Source organism: Solanum lycopersicum, chromosome 1 (genome assembly GCF_036512215.1).
Source record: "Solanum lycopersicum chromosome 1, SLM_r2.1".
NCBI lineage: Eukaryota > Viridiplantae > Streptophyta > Magnoliopsida > Solanales > Solanaceae > Solanum > Solanum lycopersicum.
In genome coordinates this window covers 74,759,263-74,784,119 of record NC_090800.1, presented here as the reverse complement: position 1 = coordinate 74,784,119, position 24,857 = coordinate 74,759,263, and the positions used below count along the sequence as shown (strand labels likewise).

General features: G+C 27.9%; 1 protein-coding gene and 1 long non-coding RNA gene across 2 annotated transcripts; one reads left to right on the top strand and one right to left on the bottom strand.

The window, feature by feature from the left end:
• Nucleotides 1-4,336: 4,336 nt before the first annotated feature.
• ARF/XYL2 (alpha-L-arabinofuranosidase/beta-xylosidase) lies at nucleotides 4,337-9,982 on the bottom strand. The gene is given in 5 exon segments (NM_001279178.1): nucleotides 4,337-5,132; nucleotides 5,251-5,664; nucleotides 5,763-6,381; nucleotides 6,541-6,822; nucleotides 9,540-9,982. Coding segments are annotated over 5 exon segments (2,325 nt in total). The 5' UTR covers nucleotides 9,948-9,982; the 3' UTR covers nucleotides 4,337-4,530.
• On the top strand, nucleotides 8,610-10,199 carry LOC109120838 (uncharacterized). Its single transcript, XR_002028295.3, has 2 exons — nucleotides 8,610-8,749; nucleotides 9,853-10,199. It is a non-coding gene; the product is annotated as an uncharacterized lncRNA (long non-coding RNA).
• The last annotated feature ends 14,658 nt before the right edge of the window (nucleotides 10,200-24,857 follow it).

Genomic DNA, 24,857 nt, shown 5'->3' with positions numbered 1-24,857 from the left:
AGTTAAAATTTATATTGTGGTAATAAAATTCAAATAACAATATAATAAAAGAAAATTTTCATATATGGCAAACTGAATTTATGAAATAACATTATATGGTTAGTTTCATAATTACATTCTATGGGTATAGTTTAGTTTGTTACGTGTATTTTAATTTGTATAAAATATTTTAAAAAAAATTTGTGTTATATTTTACTTATTCACTAAATAGTAACTGTAGCCCTAAATACGATAACAAAAAATTTACATAATCCCATGATTTAAGCTAAACATTCAAAATCAAATATTTTCTCAAAAAAATTCTATAGCGACAAAAAGACTATACAAACTTGTTTCCGGAAACTAAACTTTTTAATGTATATAAAGTTTATATACGAGTGTAAATAAATTGAATATAAATTGTTTAATTTGTACCAAATTGTAAAATAATTATTATATACATATACAAGTAATTGTAGATGTATAGAATAAAAATATGAATATAGTACTTGTATATACACAAATTCCTAAAGCGGTTTTGTATATAATAACTTAAAATACAAAAAATTATGATTTAGAATAAATTATTGCACAAATAATTGTACCAGTTTTTAAAAGTAATTACTTATATACATATATAATTAGTTGAATATATAAAAAATTGTATATGTATAAAAAAAGTTTATATACAAATGTACATAAAATGAATCTAAAAATATACAAAAAATTGTATATGTATAACAAAGTTATATACGAGTGTAAATAAAATGAATATCCCTTGTATATGTATACATAAAGATAATTCGATGTACAAACAACTACATTCATAATATTCAAGCAAGTAATTCTTACGGATGGAGATGAATCTTCCATTCTGATTTCGAATAACTTGTAATTTGATAAGAAAAATAGATTTTTTTTTAAAAAATATATATGAAAAACTAAGAAGTATAATACATATGCAATTGTTGATGAAGTAATTTTTTTAAAAAATTTATGGGTTCGATTTTGGCGATTACCTGCGAAAATTGAGAGCAAAACGAAATGGAGAACGTGAAATCTTACTTGAAGTTCACAATAGAGTGGAGGAGTGATTTTAGGAGAAAGATATTTAATGGGGATAAGAGAGATAAAATTAATTTTGTATAAATTATATATAGAAAATCATAAATAAGTATTTTACTGGTATACAAATAGGTGGTGGGTCCCATTAATTATGACAAAAAAATAAAACTATAATCACTGAGAATAAATAAATTAAACTATACTCTTATTAATTAATTATTTAGTATATATAGTTTGTCATCTCACGTAATTTTCTTAACATTGTTGAGCTTAAATAGGTCAAATTGAGCAAATCAAGACCCAAGCCGTTTTAAGCCCATTTGAGTCCAACTCAATTGAGTCCAAAGGGAACTTAAGCGTATCAACACCCAACTCAATTTTTCTTTCAATTCATTTTAATATTTCTAATTTCAACTCAACCCGCCCCATCTAACACCGCTAACCCAACTACACTTTATCACGAAGGTTTGTTACTTGCGAGGAGTTTGGCATGAATAGCCCAAATGGCCTAACTATTCTTATCCACTTGAAGCCCATTATTTCGAAGTTGTATCTAATCTTGAAACTATAAGAAAGAATTAACCTAACTAATTGTTCATTCTAACTGATTAAACTTAAAAAAAAAAAAACTAGCCTATCCGTAAGAGAGAAACAAGAAAATCTAGATCTACCATACATAACGATATTTTGTAAAAGTTATGATACATAAGTGAGATTTTGAATTTTTATTGCGGATATATTCCTTTAAGAAACACAACAGTGTAATCTTGTATATATCCGTTTGTAACGACCTGTTTAGTCGTTTTGAGCAGCAGATTTTATTTCTGGAAAAACTGGCTAAGTCGACGGATCCCACGACGAACCGTCATGGGCACGACGGATCGTCGTGGGGGTCTCGTTCCAAAACACTTAGAATTCTGAAATTTGGGTACTGAAATCGACTCTCTGAACTTCGTAACGGAATGGCACGACGGACCGTCACACATCTTCCACGGAAATTAACTCTCTGAACTTTGCGACGGACCTGCAGGACGGACCGTCACAGCCATGACGGACCGTCACAGCCATGACGGACCGTCACAGGTTGCGTAACCCAGGCTGGGTCGGATTTTTCTATTAAAAGTTTTTAAGGGGTGTTTTGGACTATTCCTGCTATAATTATAATGTTAGTGGTTGAATGTTAATAATTCAATTACTTGGGGGTTAAAGGAGATAACCTTGAATTAATTAGTAGGCTACTTTTACCATCTTTGATACTTAATTATATGCTAATTAGGGTAAAAGAAAAAGGGTTGGAATAAAAAAAATTAGAAAGAACAGAGAGAGGGAGAAACGATCGATCAAGAGAAGAGAACGAAGAGGAAACCAAAGCATTGGAAAAGTAGATTTCTTGACTTCAATTCTTCGGTGGAGGTAGGTTATGGTTTTTATGCTATTCGTAGTAAACTCTTAATAGCGAATGATATGTATTGGGTAGTGTTGTAAACCCTTCTATATGCTTAATTGTATGCTTGCATGAATGTGATTATATAATTGTGATAAAATAAGCATGATGAAGCTATTGAATCCTAAATCTTGAAAAGCCCTAATCTACTTTGATTAATGATGATGCCTTGGTATAAAAGAAGACTTGATGAACGAAAGTAGTGAGATTAGGGGATCGAGTGCCACGTTCCGATACCAGGATAGTATATGAGGATCGGAGTGTCACGTTCCGACACCAGGATAGTATATGGATCGGGTGCCACATTCCGGTACCAGGATAGTATATGGATCGGGTGACACGTTCCGGTACCCGGATAGTATATGAGGATCGGGTGCCACGTTCCGGTACCAGGATAGTATATGAGGATCGGAGTGTCACGTTCCGACACCAGGATAGTATATGGATCGGGTGCCACGTTCCGGTACCAGGATAGTATATGAGGATCGGAGTGTCACGTTCCGACACCAGGATAGAATATGGATCGGGTGTCACGTTCCGGCACCAAGATTAGTAAAGAGAATGAATCTTGAAATATGTTAATATACTCAATTTAATGAACCTAATTCCCAAATGAGTATGATGGGGAGGCGTGAGTCCTCATTGATGTGCTTGGTGTTGTGACCAAGGGTTATGGTAATTGTAAATGCCGCATGTTGAGTATTGTAGTTGATTTTATGATATTATCTGATATATACTGTTTTCTATTTTGAGTTGGCCGATGAAATCTACTCAGTACTCGTGTTTTGTACTGACCCCTACTTGTATGTTTTCTTTTTGTTCATTGTGGAGTGCAGCAAACGTACCGTCGTCTTCAACCCAACCACAACTCTAGCCAGTTTTCATCACACCAGATTTCAGGGTGAGCAAAAGCTTCTAGCTTGGACTGGATCTTCTTCTTCATGTCTTGATGCGTTGAAGTTCTGGCATAGACTAGTTATTATTTATGTTTAGTTTCTTAGATACTCTTAGCTTTAGTAATTTGAGGATAGATGTTCTTGTGATGATGACTTCCAGATTTTGGGGATAATGATAAGTTTGAGTTTTAGAAGTTGATTATTAATTTTGTTAATGAGTTTTAAGTCTTCCGCATTGTTTATTCTGTTTACTATGTTTGAAAATGTTGGGGTTAGATCGGTTGGTTCGCTCACATAGTAGGATAAGTGTGGGTGCCACTTGCGACCCGTTTTGGGTCGTGACACCGTTTCTTCTCCCAATTATCGTTACCCCTCTTAACTAGTCAAACTATCGTTATGTTTTGTAATTACGCACCAAATTACTATAAAATATATATTGTGGGGAAAATAAGCAAATATTCTATAAAAGTAAAATAATTACAATATATATACCCTCTTATTATATTTGCTTAACTTGTATTTTTTCAGTATCATATATTTTATTGATATCATCAAAATGGTAATTTCGTTTAATTTATTCTCTCTCTATATATATTGATTTAGTATCAATTAAGTGAAATGATCATCATTAATGATATCAATACAATATATAATACTAATTTAATATAATTTAAGTGAAAATTATTGGTCTTAATGAATGGGGTATGTGATGTAATCTTTTTTTTTTCAGAGGGTAGGTATTTTTTGAATTACTTTAGATTGAAGTATGAATGTGTAATTATTTTAAGTTTTAAGGCCAATCTATGAAGTTTTCCTATAAATAATCCATATATAATATGTGTATAATTAATGTATACAGACTAGAGAAGTAAATAATAAATATGTTTAACTATTTACGTGAAGATACCCCATTTACGACAATATCAAAATGTAAATGTTGGAAAAAACATTGTAATAGATAATCCCCATTTCTTTCAATTGGAAGTTACAATTAATTTCTCAATCTTCTTTCTTCTTATCTAATAAAAGAAAATCTAATTTTTGCTTATCCCCTTGTTGAACAATTAGGGGAAAAAAAGAATCTCCATTTAACGCAAAGACATCTTTACGTGGAGATTTTACCCAAAAAAAAAAGAAAATAAATCCTTAAGATTTAATAACTCCAAGAACTGATGCTTGAAGTGATAAGGAATGCTTAGCATCACCAATGTGAATGCTATGTTCACCAATTGGAATTCTTCGAACACCAGCTCTATCTACTACACTTAAATACTTGCACACATGAATATTTATCGCAACACGTTGCTTCGATCTTGCTGGGACGTATACCTTTTGAAACGCGACCAATTGTTTATGTGGCACCCAAATATCAACAGGTGGCTTTGAAAATACGAGCAATGTGTGTGAACCATCCTTTGGCCCTACATTCTTCACGTCGACATGAATCTGAACTGATATCTTGCTGCATTTTGCGTGTGTTACTCGGATTGATTTGTTTGATATGGTACTGCTGTTGTAAGTATGGCGTCCGTCTATTGGAATGGCTAGTGTCTTTGGGGCTTCGAAGATTGTAGTGATGAATTTTGTGTAGCTTAATCCGTGCCCAAATGGGTATACTAATGGGCCTTTGTAAAAACGGTATGTTCTACCAGGGTATCCTTTGGCTAAATTTGATCGCATGTCCATTGTTGTCATTGGTAAATTGTTTAAGTACTCTTGTGGATACCATGTCATTGGTAACTTCCCACCTGAAAAAAAATCGTATCTAATTAGTATATAGTTGTGACACTGTATTTATTTCGCTAATACAAATGATTCATAGAACTAAATGTGGCCCAACTTTGTGTTAATGTTTAGTTAATTTACCTGGATTATGGGCTCCAAAAAGGACATCTGCAATGGCAGCACCGCCACCTTGTCCAGGATATCCAGCCCACACAATAGCACCAATTCGAGGATCGTTATTGGCAAATGTTACATCAACTGGGCCTCCAGACATGAGGACCAATACTACAGGACCTCTCGATGCCTTCGATACCTCGGAGATGAGTTCTTGTTGGAATCCAGGCAAAAGCAGTCCAGTTCTATCTCTGAATTCAGCCTCAATAGACTGGTCTAGGCCCATCACTAGCACTGTTGCATCTGCTTGACGTGCAGCATTTACAGCTCCAGCAAATAATTTATCGTCTGAACATGCCACATCACCACAACCTTTTTCATGAATGGTCTTTGCATACTTTGATATTCCTTGTAATGGGCTCGTGTATCCACATGCAACGCCTATATTTTTTAAAAGCCCAATTAGTCCTCTTTTTCACATATAGTAGTCGTTGAACTTTTTACTTTTTCATATTTTGAAGTGAATAATTATATTTTACCTGCGTAGTTTCCGATCATTGTGACAGTAACATCTGAATTTGGTCCAATAACAGCAACAGTACGATGGCGTCGAGGTGAAAGAGGAAGAGCCGGTCCATGATTCTTAAGAAGAACAATACCCTGTCTAGCAGCTTCAACGGCGAGTTCTTGATGGGCGGGGCTGCAAACATCTCTTGGGCCAAGATGTCCGTATTGCTGGGCTGATGGTTCTCCATCAAACATCCCAAGCCTCATTTGAACAGCAACAGTATTAGCTAAATTTGTATCAATAGCAGCTTCTTTAAGAATACCAATATGCACCGCATTCTCAGTATGTTGTGACAAAAAAGGCCCACAATCCAAATCCAGACCCGCTTTAATAGCAGCAGCTGCAGCTTCCTCAGGCGTTGATGTGTAATGTTGGGTATCGTAGAATACTCCAACGGAATCACAATCGGAGACAATGTAACCGTTCAGACCCCAACCACCGCGTATTGTTTTACGTAGAAGTTGAGGATCAGCACAAGTTGGTATGCCATTGACTTGATTGTATGAACACATAATACTAGCCACTTTACCTTGTTTAACACAACTTCTAAATGGTACATCAAATGTATCTTCAATATCTTGCTTGGTAACCTGTTCCACACACATATTATACATATGTTTGACAGGAGTAGTAATTAATAACAGGGAAAATTCACAAGTACCCCATCAACCTATGTCCGAAATCCCAGAGAGACACTTATAGTGAGGGGTACAATTATCCTTAATAATATAAAGAAGAATGTATTTTACCTTGGCGTTAAAGTGAAATCTATCAACGCCACCCCAGTTATCGAGGTCATAGGCCGTATAATGCTTGCAACATGCTGCTACTTTCAGGCTGTCACCATCTTCATTTCCTTGTAAACCTCTTACATAACGCTCGGCGTATAGAGCAGCTACGACGGGATCTTCACCGGGAGTCTCCTGTCCTCTTCCCCACCTTGGATCTCGAAAAATGTTGACGTTTGGGCTCCAATATGTCAGACCTCCCATTTCTCCATTGTACATTGCTCGTGCTTCATCTGATACAACCTGAATCCATATCTCAATTGAATAACTTCATAATAAACAAAAACAAAAGTTTATAGATTTAAGGGAAAATCTACAAGTATCTCCTCAATATATGTTCGAAATCTCAGAAACACATTTATACTATACTAAGGTCCTATTACCCGCTAAACTTATTTTATAAGTAATTTTCTACCTGTTTTCGGCCTACGTGACACTATCTTGAAAAAAAAATCAACCAGCGTTGTACCCACAAGATAGTGAGGGGTAATAGGACCTTAATATAGTATAAGTGTGTCACTTAATAATGGGTAACTTTTGTTCTCACAGCGATAAAAACGTGTAGCAATTGTGGCCATTTTGATAAAAAATCTACGTAAACTCTCTATTTCAATTTATTTGTCTAATTTTTATTTTGTATAAAATTTAATGAGGTAACTATTAAGAACAAGTATCTTATTCCTCCTATTAATGATTTGTTCGATCAGTTACAATGTGATCGTGTCTTCTCTAAAATTGATTTGAGGTCCAAGAATCATCAATTGAAAATGCAGGTAACAGATTTCCAAAGACTGATTTTTGAACCGACATTATGAATTCTTAGTAATGTCTTTTGAGCTTAACTACGAACTAATTTTTTTGATATTTTCTTATTTGTTCATATTGAAGTTACAAAGAATGGATCCATTTGGAAAATGGTTTAAATTATGATTTGAAAATTGACAAATTGAAATGTTGTTTGTAAACGCAGTTTGAATTTTTAAATTTTGTTTCTTTTCTTATAAATATGAAAAATAGAAAATTTGATAATGATAAAATAATATATTTCACTCTATGTTATTTTATCTCTTTAACGTTAATACTTTTAATTTAAAAAAAATAATCTATTTTAAAATAAAAACAATATTATAAACTTTTTTATATAGCATTACCCTTATATCATAGTTCTTTTATAATAAGTATTTGCTATTATATGTTATTTTAATCTTTTAAATAAGTACATATATTTTTTCAAAGGTTCACTAATCAACAAAAGTAATAACTAACTATATTTTAATATTCTTCTTTCACATAATACATACAATCTATTTCACGTCAATTTTTTTTTTTAAAAAAAATAAAATTAAAATGATGGATCTTCTTTTGCAAAAAATCAATGGACCACATTTAACATTTAAAAGCCTACTTTTTTTTGAAGAATCTGAAATCATGAACTAAAAATTTATGCAAAATTTTATAAATGAATACAGATTTCAAATCCTTTGGCTAAATTGCCTACTAAATAATATAGAATTTAAAAAGGGATGTGACCTTATATAGAAAACAGAGCCTGTTCTGAAAAAATTGCAACTTGGTTTGATGCCCTTATATACAGTCACTATCCAATAAGTTATGGCCAATGGGACCCTCCAATAAGTTAAACTTTAATTGGCCTTGCACACAAGAAAGTACTTTATACCAAAATGTACATTTAATAATTGTTTCTCTTACCTTAATTACTCCCATTATATTCTCATTGATTAATAATCAAATCATAAAAGGGTTAAATCTTTTGTGATGCATTATCGTTTTTTTTTTAGCTTCATATATGTAACAAATAATTTTATAAAAAATAATAAACAATAATGCTACATGACTAGAAAATTTGATCAAAAATTTAAAAGATTTATAATACTCTTTTTATTTAAAAATAAATTATTTTTTTCATTTTTAATTAAAAATATTAAAATTAAAAAAAATATTCAAAAAGGTACATTATGAAGTGTGCTATTCACCATCGGATCAAATTCTAACCAAATTTTAGGACGAAAATAATTTTTCCTTCCAATATTTTTGATACGAGCCTTGTCCCTTACTTCAAAATAATTTGGAACATATCAAAATCTGAAATTTTAAAAATGGCCACCGCTAATATTCAGCAATTCCATGCAGGCGCAAGAATCGAAAAATAGTAAGATCTCTACTTGAGCTACTCTATAAAGCACCAAAGAGAAACTAACAAAAATATTATCCTTTACTTTACAAAAGTATTACTTACCTGGATTAATCTTTACTAGTAGGTTGGTTACTATTTTATAGTTCACCATGAAATATTTATCAATGAAATTACTTAAATTTATTGGGTTAAATTAAGCAAAAAAAAAAAAAACTCTTAATATACTCTGTTTTCAGTTGAGTTTGCATGATTTTCACAAAGAAATCCTCACATTAAGAATATTACTCTTTTTGTTTATTTTTATTTTGCTACATTTCGTTTCCCGAGATTCAAGCCGTTTAACCAATGCTATATTTCAAATTTTAAATTGTAAAATTAATTCAATTTATCTAGGCATAATACATAAATATGCTCTTTAACTTGGTTTTGAATCACATTTACGCTCTTCAACTTTGGGTGTGCATAAGTAGACAGTTAAACAAGTATAAAGCTGAACAAATAGACACGCATGTTCAACATGTCATCCTACATGTCATTTTTTGTCTTACGTATATTTTGTCAGGTAAGACTCATGTATTTATTTATTTAAAATTTGAAAATCAGAGGTCAAAATTAAAAATTAAAGTGAAATTGTCTTTTACTTTGTAAATTATTTTTTTTATCACTATCAATGTGTGATTTTATTCGCATGTTAAACTATAATTGGTTAGGTTGTGCAAGTTTTTTCCACAATGTTGTTAGTGCAACGAATTTAAAACAGAGCACCAGAAATTGGCATCGTTTAAAGCATTATGTGAATACTTACCCGGCCAATTTCTTCCCACAATGAAGCATTGAAAGAAGCAGCAGTAGTAATAACTTGTGGAAAACTAGTAGCTCCTGGAAATTCACCCCCAAATTTAGTCCCTGGACCTACATTTGAAACTCCGTGAAGTGCCTCCGACCACCACTCGTATCCTTTTATACCCAGCCTCGGCACTGCCGCGGCATTGTTCCCCAACAATTTCACTTTCTCTTGTAATGTTAATCGCCCAATCAGATCTCTCACTCTGTCGCCAATCGGCAAATTTGTTTGACAAAAGGGGAAATTTCTAAATGCTCTGTTTTTTTGGTCACAGGCGAATGGGGGACGAGCTGCTTGAATAGAAACAAACAGGAAAATGAAAATGAAGAGACTGGAGGTTGATTTGGTAATGCTGTTACCTCCACTCATTTTTGTGGGGAAGAGGGAATATTTGTTGTTTCAATTGTGTGAGTGGTTGCTTTGGATGTAGGTTTATATAAGATTTGAGTTTTTTTGGTTTGTTGAGGCCATGGGTATTGGCCTTAAAGAGCTAGTGGTTATGATGCATGAGGATATGGGCATTGGTGATGCATCTTTTGCATGTTTTAAATTGGGATAACGTATATAAAATTTCACGGACTCACGATGAAATTATCAGTTACATATTTAAATTTTGTGCATTATCGCTCTTGAATTATGCAACATTGTATTACCCCTCAATTTAATTGCGTATTGAATGATGTTGTTGCACTATTTTTGTATATACGAAGATGTAATAAAAGAAATATGTTTTGAATGAATAATATAACCTATGAAATCAATTTTTCATAAAATAAAAAAGAAGTAACAAAGTAATTGGAATTCTACACATGATTTTCTAAAAAAATATATCTTGGATTCGCATGTCGAATGAGTAGGGCTTTGTTGATGACCCATCAGATCACACCCATGATGCTTTGTTTCACTGTTTATAAGAATATTTTTTATTTATATTTATATAGAGAGAGAGGATAAGCTTTTTTATATTTCTTTTTCCAACATTGCAAGTTGCAAAAACTGTTGAACTGGGATGTGGACTAGTACTCTATTATTTAACCAAATCACTTAACATATATAGCTGCACTCAACTTCCTATATATTTATCGCAGAACACTTTCCAATTTTAATAATTAACACATATAATAAAGTCCTTATAATTAATTTTTTTCCAATCTAGATCATAATTAGGATCTCAGTTTACTTATTCAACTACCACTAAACATCTTCCGTCATCCACCACCTAGCTATTTTTATAAAATTACTTATCTTACCATTGTCATCACCAATGCTGCACTAGAAATGTCAAATTAAAGGTGCAGGCATGGATGCGAGTTTAAGTTGTGTACAAAGACAGAATAAGTAAGGATTTAGGGCTTCATTTAAATCTTCTTTGGCGAAAAATTATACTACTTTTATTATAAGTAGAATTATTTTTACATATATATAGATTGAATCAACTACTACTTCATACTTTAAGTCGTTTTATGAATATCGTGGGGTTGATACTGAACTCGTTGAGAGGGGAATAGACACAGGGCTATATGGTTAATTTTAGAGGTGGGTTCAAACAATTTTTAAAAACATTTAAAGCGGCAGTTGCGGGGCTAGGGTCAAGTGGTAATGCAGGAAATATAACTGTTGAATTAAACAACATGCATGGATTTATGTCACACAATTAAAATTTTAAAATTTTGATCAATAATCAATAATTTATAAATGACGAATATTAGTGAAGTTTCTACGTACATGAAAAAAATTAGTACTTCTAAGTCAAGTTTTATTATTTGAGAATTTCAAAAAAATCAAAATTACCTTAACTTTTTATATTTTATATTAAAAACTCATTATTTATTTATTTCAACTAATATTTGTTATTAATTCTTCCGGAAAAGTTTGAGTTTTAACTTGAATGATAAATTGAGAAAAAATAATAATTTGTGTTTATTGAGTTATAATTATAATTGAATCAGTGACAAGTTTGAGTATGCGATTAATATAATATAGGCATTGTTGTTTTGTTATCACATTATAACTTTTTTTGGGATAAGGCACAACAACCCCTTCAACCTATGCCCGAAATCTCAGAGACACTTACCCCTGAACTTATTTTATTAATAATTTTCTGTCCCTTTTCGACCTACGTGGCACTATATTGTGGGCTCAACGCTAGTTGATTTTTTTTTCAAGCTAGTGCCACGTAGGTCGAAAAGGGGTAGAAATAAGTTAAAGGGTATAATAAGACCTTAGTATAGTATAAGTGTGTATCTGAAAATTCGGATATAGGTTGAGAGGGTACTTGTGCATTTTCCCCTTTTCTTTTAACAAAACATATGCATTATAAAATGATAAAATAATGTATGGCAATTTTAATAATTTTTAAAACTTATAAATATAAATCATATTTTTTGAAAAAATGTAATATTTTTGAAAAAAATTGGAGTCAACCGAACACACGAGGAAACTTCACAAAAAAATTTACTCAAATATAATTTGTCAAAAATATTTGAGAACTTGATCCCGTCCACTCGGAGAGGGGATAAAATAGTAGGAAGAACCCGTGTGGATTGTTAAAAATAAAAAATTAAATTGAAATAACTTTTAAATAAAAAAATAAAAAAATAAAAGAGGATATTTAACTCGTCAAACGCTTTATGGTTTATTTTAGGTCATATTTGAATTATTTTATATTATGTTTCATAATAATCAAACACTTTTAAAAATTAAAAAAACTAATATAAAAGTAAATTTAATTAATTTTTAATTCAATCCAAACAGACACCAAATCATATCTCACAAATTGAAGTACTTTTTATTTAATTGTAGTACTTCATGTATTATAAAGGGGGTGAATCAATGTAATAAATGCAGAGCCACTAGGAGAAGCAAGAATACATTAAATAAAGATATGGATAAGTTAGCATATCGAGGATCATACTCAACATACTCGGTTAATTTCAGTTCAATATTTATGACGCACAACATAAACTAATAAATTATATCTACGTAATAGATATGAATTACTATAATTTCAAAATATATAATTATTATTTCTTAATTCATAAAATTTAAATTATTAATTCACCCTAAAGACCTAAACACATTACCTTTTTAAAAAATATCTGTCCAAAATACTTGATCACTTATTAAATCAAAATAAATTAATAAAAATTTTCTTATTTTTATCCATATAATTAATATTATCATCAATGTTTAATGTTCTTATAACTTCTCTTTAGAAGATTAAATAAAGTTAAAGTTTTTAGAATTTGTGTTTTCAAAGAGTTTATTAAGTACTTAATTATTATTTTATACTTTTATTTTTATCCACGTTGGAGTACTTTCATAGATTATCTTAATATCTATCAATATGTATAAAATATAACTTAGTCAATTTGATAATTTTATTTATCACTTCTTAAATACCATGTAAAATGGAAAGTGATCAGCTATTGTAGAAGGAAGAAATTAATAGTTTAATTAGATGATTACCCAAACTCTCATCGATACTCTCACTTGTTGATGAGTAATTTAAAAAGAATATTTGGGGTAGTGTTCTTATTAAATTGATTTGATGTCCTTGCACTACAAATAAGTAGTTAATAATTAATTGAAGGTTGGGATCAAATTTCGTTAAATATATATATTTATTTTTAAATTTACTTATATTTTTGAAAAATCATAAATGCATGGAAAGTCAGATGTATATATGTACGCAATTATGCCTTAGTTTCCTTCAAATTTTTCAACAGCTTAATTATTAAAAGGACAATATATTGACAACTAAGAAAATCATGATCATGAGATTTAATTTTACAACTACTCCAACAATTTACTATTTCTATAGAAAGACCATTAACTTCTCAAAGTCGTCACGGGTAAGTAAACACACGAGTGGCTGCCAAAAAGAAATTACCCCATTACTCACTAGTATAAATATTGAAAATCGTTAAATTTAAATTTTGAATGTTTCAGTAGATAAATAAGAGAATTAAGTAAATATTAGAAACGTGAAATTTAAATTACGAATATCTATGTAAATAAATTGTTAGTACTATAGTATTTAGTTTTTGGTCAAAATACGTATAAAGTTAAACATGCTTCCATCTCAAATTTGTATTAAGTACTCTCTTATTATATACATTTGTAACAAACTTGCGTTAAAGAGAAGGGAGGAATATAAGAATATTAGTTAACTTTGCTTAAAAGAGTTGATTAATTATTACATGTAAAATGGGTAGGGGTCAGAAGAGAGCAATATAAGGTCCCATGCCTAATTATTCCTACATACAATTATTGTTTTATTGCTTCACTCAGCCAATTGCTACCACCCCCATACAATTATATAGGAAAGATGATATCAAACACTAAATTAATAATTCAAATTAAATGTTATAATTTATTTTATTTGTAATTCATAATAAATATCTCATTTTTTTATCATCTGATTCGGTATACAATTAGTCATTTTTTATATATAATAGATCACCCAGGTTCGGGTCCATAAGCTGTGATTAGTTATTTTATATATTTCGGTATAAGATTTATAAAATGCACTTGTGTTTGTATAAAATTAGAGAAAAATATATATACATACAAAAAAAAATATATATTTTTATCATATACACTTATAATTATATAAATACAGATCTTATTATACAAACTACAATGTTTAAATGAATTTATACATAACTGAACAATTTATATAAAATTAGGTATATCTAACGTATTATACAAAACCGAAGCTTCATAACAAACATAACATTTGTTATGAAGCGCAATTATGCAAACTATAGCTACAACATATAAATATAATTTTTATATTTATTATATGTGAAAGTTGCTCGATAAAATACGACAGTGAACTTCTTAATATTGAGAGTGTGTGATCATATAGGAGATAAGAATAATAATAAATTTAAATTTATGTTTGTGATTTCTTTTATCCATAGTTTGAATTGGTATATTTAGGAATTATTGTCTCTAATCAGACTTATTCATGTATTTATAAACTTAATTATAATACTGTGAATTGATATGTATTAGTTACGCACCCAATAATATTGAATAAGATATATATTGTGAATACATATATTAATTATACGTACAAAACACTATTAAACAAAACGTTCAAATAATAACAAAATTAATATATATATTCTACTAAACAACCTCGCGGTAAAAGAAGTATACTTGTGAACCCTGATCAATTCAAGGGGCAGTGGCAACAAAAACAGACACAACATTTTGGAAAAAATTTAATATTTATATTGAGTTAGAAATTAGAATTAATCTCTGTGCGTCCAGGAAAATATATGATATCTTAGCAATAAATACGATCATTATTGTAGCACTATGCTTCTTTTATATGATTTTGCGTCGAACCTGCAAATATGTGCGCAGATCTAATCTTAACAAATCTAATTTTTTGTGGTTTGATATTATTGTTAATATTAGATAATGGAGGACAATATTTTTACATTCTCACTAGTCTGTTTTTTTAAAATTTTATTTCACTACTTGGAGTTGGTGTTCTTGGGAAGGTACCACCACGTCCTTCATTGCCTTTTTTATTTAGTCATCATCCCGGTGGCAGAATCGCAAGGGGTTTATTCGAATTTTTTTAATAAAACGTTAAATTATGTTGAACGTATCGTTTTTTAATGTGTATAAATTTTAAATTTCTAAATATATGACAAAAGGTTAATTTGATAAATAAAACTTCAATTTTTTTTTTGAGATTTCAAATTTAAATCTACGATATTATATTTTTATTTTTCAATCCCTTTTAATAAAATAAAAATAATAGAATCGCCACTCGGATATCCCCCTTTCTATATAAAAAAAAATTGTTAGTAATACTTTTTGAGCATCAAAGACGAGCTGCATCTGACCAATATAGAAAGAGAATGTTAATCTTGTAAATTGTGACGTAATCCGTGACCGTGATTGGTGACTGATGCTAAATCTCTTGCATCTACTGTAGTCCACTTTTATTTTAAAAATTCAATTACGATACATTAATTTATTATTTAAAATAAAAAAAATATTTAAAAATTATAAATGATAATTTTTTACATATTAATATAATAAAAAAATATTTCATAAATATATTTATCAAAATTATTATTATTTAATTCAACAAAAAAATTATAACAATTAGGGAAAAGGGTCTGATATACCCATCAACTTTGTCATTTGGAGCTGATATACCCCTCGTTATAAAAGTGGCATATATATGCCCCTACCGTTATACAAACGGCTCACATATACCCCTGCCGTTACAAAATGGCTCACATATACCCTTCATTTAACGGAAGTTAAAAAATTAGTTTTAAATTTATATTTATTACTTCTAATTTTTTTTAAAAAAATTATTTAGGGGTATATATGATTCTTCTATCAAAGTTCAAGGTATATTTTAATTTTTTTCATACATAAATTATTTTTTGACTTCTTTTATTATAATTATTGAATTTCTTATTCTTATTTTTTTTCTTTCATTCCTTAATTTAAAGAAAAAAAATTAACCTATTTTTTTTGTGTGTATTGTAATTTAATTTTGTATTCGAATAAAAAATTTGGTCATCTACAATAAATTTTTCAAGAATATTAGTGAAACATAAATAAATTTAATTATCAAAATAATAATTATAAATTAGTCATTAAAATAAAAAAAATTTAAAAAAATATGTTTGACGAGGATTAAATTTATTCATATGGAATTATAATTCATTTCCGTTAGAAGAATAAGATATATGTTAGCCATTTGTTTACAAGTATAAATATATATGAGCCACTTTTGTAACAAGGATATATCAACTCTAAATGACAAAGGATATATCAGACCCTTTCCCCTAACAATTAAAATGTACGAAGATAATATTAGCTTCGGTCCTAATTTAAGTGGGGTTTGGCCATGTGCGTATTAGAAGGCAAAATAGTTGTGTTTTTAAAGTAAAAAAATAATATTATTAGAGCAATTTTAATTTAAGAGTTCACACAACTACTTTTAAAAATTAGTAGCCGTGATATGGCGACATTAATTTTCGCTACTTAAGCTTATCAACTACGATATTTACCAAATTTTGTTTTTGTTAGATTCGACATTCTAAAAAAAGAGGTTCAAGTGAAATTATGTTTTTTTTTAAAAAAAATCCTAGACACTTCTTTGCTGAATTGAGTAGTGAAAAAATGATGTTTGCATCTTAATTTTAATTGGTTGAATCTATCAAGAATGAGTTAGAATTTAAATTATAAAATGAGTCAAAATGGTACCAGTATTGTCTAAAACTACAGCAAAACAATAGCAAAATCACGGTAAAAAAAAAAAAAACTGAAAATTGCACCAAGACATGAGTAAAACCGAAACAAATTAAACTACATTAAGTTTAACGAAGATACATAAAACCTTAGAATGTAAATAATACGAAGAAAAAAAATGTTCGAAAACGATTACTACCACTCTCACATAATTTTGATAAAAAACAGTCTTTAATTAACCATCAATAGATTAAAGACAATCGTCTTTTCACTTGAACTCGAATATCAATCATTTCTCTAATCCGTTCTTGTCGAAAATGCGCACAGTAAATGTCTTCGCTCCATCGTAATTGAAGAATAAAACTTGAGTCATTTGAATATGATTCTCCAACGCAAATTCCTTCCAACCACCATGGAAGTACATCGAGTTTCCATCCTCACGTGTTGTTATGTTCCAATACTTGTCACCATCACCACATTTTAGCAACACTTCTCCCATTGTTTCTTCCCTCATACGATTCACAAGAGTCGATGGAACTCTCTACGATAACCAAAAAAACAAACACAATCTGGTATTTGAGTTTTATCCCTATTTATCATATCAACGTAATATAATTTATCGCATACTTTATATAATATATATAGATTTTAATTTTTTTTTTAATAATAAGTAAAATAATTGACAACTGAGAATCTAATTAAGATAGAGTTCAAATCTCGACTCTACCTAATAACAAAAATATTTATTTACACATGTAATAAATGAATAAGATCAAACAAGCATGTTATTTGGAGGCTAGCTATGTGTAAATAAATGAAATTTACTCATTGACAATTAATATTTGTAAACAAGTCATCGATATAAAAATAATAAATAAATAGAAGTTTGATTTATAACAAATATATTTGTCTCTAAATAGTAGATAAGGCTTATAGATTTAAAATTAACAATAAAAATCATTGAGTAAGATCAAGCAAGATATGCATCTAAAAGAAATAATGATAATGGTTACCCTTGAAAAGATTTATAAAATTTAAATTAATATTAATAAAATTTGACTCTTAGCAATTTAAACTGAGTCATGTTATCACCTATCACAAATATTTATACATATGTAATTTGTAAATTAATTATGAAATATTGGACATTCAAATTTGTATTCCTTGAGTGAACAAAAAGAAAAAAAAAAACCAATTCATTCTTTTTTCTAATTAAGAGGTGCAATCTTAATTCTTATTCTATAAGGTTGAATAAAAATTTGAATGATCATTTGTTAATTTCTATACTTTTAAGGTGTGAGTCATTTAATTTTTTAGGGGTGGATTTAAAAATCCCTAGCCTAGAAGAGAGAACGAAAGCATATTCTTTAACATTTAAATGTATTAAAAAAATTATAGATCCGAAAGAAATAGGTCAAAATGTTTTCTATCGATAAAATTTATAGATCTAAAATTGATATTGACAATTAACTCTTAACGATTTAAGTAAAGTCAAGTTATCATCCGTCTAACACATATAGCTACATTTGTGTAATTTATGAATAATATCAAACATGTTGTCTAAATCTAAAATAAAAAAAATAAATTTATGTTTACTGACGATTGAAATTTAATAAATAAAATTCGTAGATCTAAAAAAGATGATTGAAGTCACTCACTTTTAGTAAAATTTTATAGATCTAAAACGACTACTAAACAAATTATTTCTTAACGATTTTAATAGTGTAGTTACCATCGGTCAACAGAGATATTCATACATTAGTAATAAAATCAAATAAACATGAAAAAGCATATCGTCGATTTGAATCTAAAATAAATAAATAAAGCTATTTTCAGACAATTTAAATTCATAAAAATAGATATAAAAGTGAAAAAAAAATTAATAGTAATTCTTGAATTGAGAATGCAACATTACCAGTTCTTCCATACGAGGGTCCAAAACAATCTTGTAGAAGGAAAGCTCATCATTTGGGTTACCTCCAAAATTGCTCATTCTCACTATTTTTTCTGCAAATTCTTTTTTTTTAATTTTAGTGAATGTTAAATTGCTAATTAAGCTTTCAATATATATAGCTATAATGAAATTAATGCAATCTAATTATTGATTTAGTTATTAATTACTCTGGCAGTGAATGTTATATTCTTAGTTAAGATACCTTAACTAAGATTAATATCTATTAAATACCTCTACCTATTCGAATTTAAATTATTTAGACACTTACTGCATATGTGGCACATAAAATGAAATGTATATTATAATAAGCGCGGGAAATTAATATTTTAACATTTTTTTTCAATCATCTTTTTCTCATTATTTTTTTTAATAATAACAATCTTTTTTATTTTTCTTCTCTTTCAAGACCATACCCTGTTGTAATCACTTTTCTTCACATTTTTTTTTTACAATTTTCCTGCTTTCCTTTTGTAATCTTCTTATCATTGTTTATTTTCGTTATATTTTTTTTAAAAAGGATGGACATCATTATCCATAATTTTTTATCGAGAAATAAAAATATCTTCTTTATCGAAAAATGAGAACCATCGATCAATTTAAATGAAAATAAAATAAAAGGTATAAAAAGAAATAAATATAATAAATTTATACGTAATATATATTAAAATTTCTAACTTTTTAAATGGAGAATCTACTATAGTAATTGTTAGAGAAAGAGAACAAAGTGAGAGGCTTGCGGTGGGGTGTGGGGTGGGTGATGTGGGGTTTATAATTTCTTTTTTTTTCTTTTAGTTTCTTTTTTTAAAAAAAAGTTTTTAAGTCTTTTTCTTTAATATTTTGACATGTTTATCTTTAAAATTCACTTTTATAAATATTTTAAATTAAAATATCACGTATTTTTATTTGATTTGTGATTTTATCACATCATAAGCATGTTATGCATATATATTATACACACTTTCTCTTTTAATTATTAGTGTTAAAAAAATATTTAATATATTTATTTTTTATCATTTAATGACAAAATTGATTTTTTTTTTGACCTTGTAGATTTTATTTTAATAACCTTTAATGCACAAATTTTGAAATTATAAGGCAAATGATCTTTCTAGTTTTACAAGCACTATATTTTTTTGTTTACTTGTAATATCTATCGAGATCATCTCCAATTCACATCTATTTTATTTTCTATTTTTATATTTGGTAAGTAAAATAGAGAATGTGTGCTTCAATCCATTTTTATATAAGTCTTTACTTTTCGAATTTACAGAGTTGAAAAATAATTCTCTAAATTTAGACCATTTCCAATCAAATTTACACCGTTGAACTATAATTCTCTAAATTTAGATCATCTCCAATCCATCTCTATTTTACTCTCTATTCTCTATATTTCGAAAATAAAATAGGGAATAAGATTTTTAACCCACCTCGAAATCACTCTCTATTCTTCAAATTTAGAGAGTTGACTAGTAGTTCTCCAAATTCTATTTCACTTTTTTAATATTTTATTATTATTTCCATTACTTTCTAATTAACATATTATTTTACATATAATTTCATTAATTAAATATCTAATATTCATAATTCTTTTTAATGGAGAGTAAAATAGAGAATGAGAACTCCAAGACACCTCGAAATCACTCTCTATTCTTCAAATTTAGAGAGTTGACTAGTAGTTCTCCAAATCCTATTTCACTTTTTAATATGTTATTATTATTTTCGTTAGTTTCTAATTAACATATTATTTTACATATAATTTTATTAATTAAATATCTAATATTCATAATTCTTTTTAAATGTAATATAATATATTAAAAATATATTATTTAATATATACTACTTTATTTTCAAACTAATAGTATTTTTTTCCGAATTTTCATCAACTTTTTGTTTTATAATATGTAACACAATAATTTAAATACAAGATAAAATAAAATACAATACATAATAACTAATTTGCGATGAAACAAGAATTATGTCGAAAAGATGTTGAACATGCATTCAGAGTTTTTCAATTATTGCGGGCCGTCACATTTTTTTTTATAAAAAAAGTGATACATGATACACTGACTTTATGTATTATATTGCACAACGTGATAATTGAGGATGAACGTCATCATAATGCACCAACTCAAGATGTCATACAGGCTCCATCTCCAATGACAGAAATGGTGGTAGATAAAAATCTCTAGTTTGAATAACTTTTAGCTAGACATAAAAATATTTAAGACAAAATGCTCATTTTGAATTCTGTAATGCTTAATAGAGAATTTATGGGAGCAACATAATACTTTCAAAAATTAAGGGTTTATGTAATTGTATTTCACTTTTATATGAATTTGTCCATTAATTTATATATTATATATTATTTTCTTGAAATTTATGTTATTTAAAAATTTAGAATAAAATATAATTTTATATTAAATAAAAAAAAATTTAAAAAATATATCATATGACAATTATATAAAGTAATTATTGAGAAAAAGGAAATAAATAATTTATATCATGAAATAAGAAAATAAAAATGAAATAGAAATAATAAGATAATATTTTGAGAAGAGAGAGAATGAGTAGATAGAGAATTGGTTGGTGTTGGTTATCTAAAAATAAAATAAAAATATTTGTAGAGTATAGGTTTGAAGATGTCCAAACTATTATTTACGCTCTCTATTTAACTTTTTAAATATTTTATTATTATTTCTATTACTTTCTAATTAACATATTATTTTACATATAATGTCACTAACTAAATATCTAATATTCATAATTATTCTTAAATCAAAGATAATATTAAAAAAAAATTATTTAATATGTACTACTTAAATCTCGAATTTATTATTTTAATTTTTTCTAATTTTCATCAATAATATAATTTGATTTTATTATTAAGTTTCACTATAAAGAATACACAGAATTAAATTGATAAGATGAAATTTTTATTTTTGAAAATTAAGGACAAAAATGTTCCATTTGAACGTCGTAATAAATTAATATCGCATCTATGAGAGCAACATAATAATTTTGAAAATTGAGTGTTTTTGTAATATTTATGTAATTGTATTTTATTTTTATTTGGTTGTCCATTAATTTGTATATCATATTATATTTTCTTGCAATTTATGTCATTTAAAAACTTAGAATAAAATATATTTCTCTATTAAATATAGAATTTGAAAAAAATAAAAAAATCTGTATCACATGAAAATCCTATAAAATAATTATTTGGGAAAAATACAGTAGATTCATATTATGAAATAAAAAATAAGAATGAATTAGAAATAATAATATAATATTGAGGAGATAGAAAAATATTCATTTTTAGAGAATAAATTAGAAATGGGTTGGAGTTATTTGTCTGATAAAATGAAAAACTCTATATTTAGAGAGTAGAATAGGGTATAGGGTTAGAAATGCCCTAAAATGATGGTATTTGTTTGCACATAATGGAGGTTTGAATCTTAATCATTCAGATTTTCTCCATTAGGTGTTTTTGTTTTTTATGTCTAAATCTTAATTATTTAGACTTAGTTCATTAAGTTTGTTTGTTTTATTTATTTATAAGTCTCTTAATGAGTCTGAATATATCTAAATGAATCAGGTTTGTAACACACTCATAACACTATTCAGACTCAAAAATAAGATTCCTATCTTAATTCAATTACATAACAACAACTCATAAAAGTTGTTGTCTTATTTAATTAATGTTAGTTACATGCTTACTGTTATAATTTTCTTTATTTTTATTAACTTAATACACATCTTTTACTTTCATAAATTAATCAATATATTTAAATAGATAAGCACTCAATGATTTAATATTTAGCACGATTCAAAAAAATATGAAAGTATTAATTATTTGATCGATAACAATAACAAATGTCTATTATAAAATAAAATAGTTTTATAAACATTATATTACTACTCTATATAAACTATTTTACATTGCATTATATTAGGTTCTAAAAAGTTTTGAGTGAAAATAATATCATATTAATGATGTAATTTAATGTTAAATTCTTAAAGATAAATCATATTACATTATTACGATAAAAATGTTCAAAATATTACTTTCTTTTAAAAACTTATTTTATTTTAATGAGGTTTTTATAATAATTATTGATATAGTATTTGATTTCATATGCACATTCAGATATTGAAAACGAATCGTCCCAATAATTTCAGTGTTCATATTCAGAGACAATATCGTAATATTCATATGTTTATTTAGATTTACACCTCTAGATTTTAATGCACGTTTTAATATTTAGTGTTCGTTTGGTCATGCGATATGATATCATGAGATGAAATTGAAGTTTTCTTTGGACATGTGATATGAAATTTTGGTGTTGATATTTTCTCATAAACATAAAAATCTCATAAATTCTGAAACTACTAAAATAGCCCCAATTGTTTATTCAATATTATCAAATAAACAAAAAAAATCATAAAATTGTATAATAAATTATTATAAATTTATTTGTTCTCCACGTAAGTAAATGTTTCATCAATTTATTTGGATAAAAATGAAACACCTTTCACGAGTTCTTCAAGATTTTATTACTCAACAATCGTGAAGTATGAGCTAAAGTGATTATATGTTGGTGAGAATAATAAATTTTATGTCGGTGAGAATAATAAATTTTAAAAAATAATGATGTGATTATAAATTTTATTTACATGTGAAATATATGGTTAGTAGATATAAATGTGGGGTTGTTTTAACAAAATATATCGTTGATTAATTTTTGTATTAAAATAACTCAAATTATGATATGTATTCCCATATGATAACATATCATAGTTTTTGAAGAATATGGTATCACATCTCATGATATGGAATCATGAGATGAAATCAGCGTAAAATCGCATGTCCAAACGCTGATTCTATCTCATGATACCATATCATGATATGGTGTCACATGGACAAACACTTACTTCGATTTAGACGTCTTAATTTTAAAATCTTAATGAAAACAAATCAGGCCTTAAACTATAAAACTATTTTCTTCATTTATAAATCTATCATATTTGTAAAATTAAGATTTCTCGCAACCTATTATCTTTTTTTTTATATATACAAAATTTACTCACTAGATCAAAATTGTATAAAAAGTGCATCAAAATCAGAATCAGAATTAAATTTTAAAAAATCACAAAAAATTACATTAAAACAATTGCAATAACTGAATAAAAAATTACACTTAAGGAAACAATAAAATTAGACCAAAATGATTCATAGGTTTAATCAATATCTTTTAAAGAATAAATAAATTTAGAAGGATAATAGGACTCTCGTTGTCACAATCTTAATCCGTTGTGACTGATATCTATACTAATCATCTAACGGGAAAATTAATTATCGACCTCGACTAAGCAATTAAATCATTTTAGATCAAGCAATGATTAAAAAAAACCACAACGAAAATGTATTAAAACAATTAAATGTTAGAATTCTCATAAACTCAATCAGGAAATTGAAACAAATGCGAAATAAACTCATTAGAACTTTGTAGTCAAAGTACCAATACATTTAAAATCCCAGGATTGGTGATGCCCCAAAATAAAAGAAAGTAAGCATAAGTCTAGAACGATTGAGTCCGATTAATGGACTAACACAATAAAGATTGATCCGTTTCAGTTCGGAGAAAGTGACTCATCCTTAAATTAAAATTATGAAATTTTATAGATAAAGTCGCAAAGCAGCCACCTAAAAATGTTGTGTGCTCAATAAAGAGACAATTACATGTAGTCATAAAATCATCGACTAGTTTTAACATATGAAATATGAACAAACAATTATAATATCGCAAACACTTAATACATAATTACATCACATGCATAACATAGTCTAGAATTTATATATAGTACTACATAATTTTTATCAAAATACAACAAGCCAATTTGATTCTCTCATGGAAATTACTCATACAAACTGTTAGTATACCGATATGATACCTAATTTAAGTTAGTGTACCAGCGTACATAGAACCCGATTTTAAGTTAGTGTACCTATGTGACATCCATTCCTTACTTCTCCATTATCCTTGTGACCTACGTAACTCTTCAGATCATTATTTTCACTATTT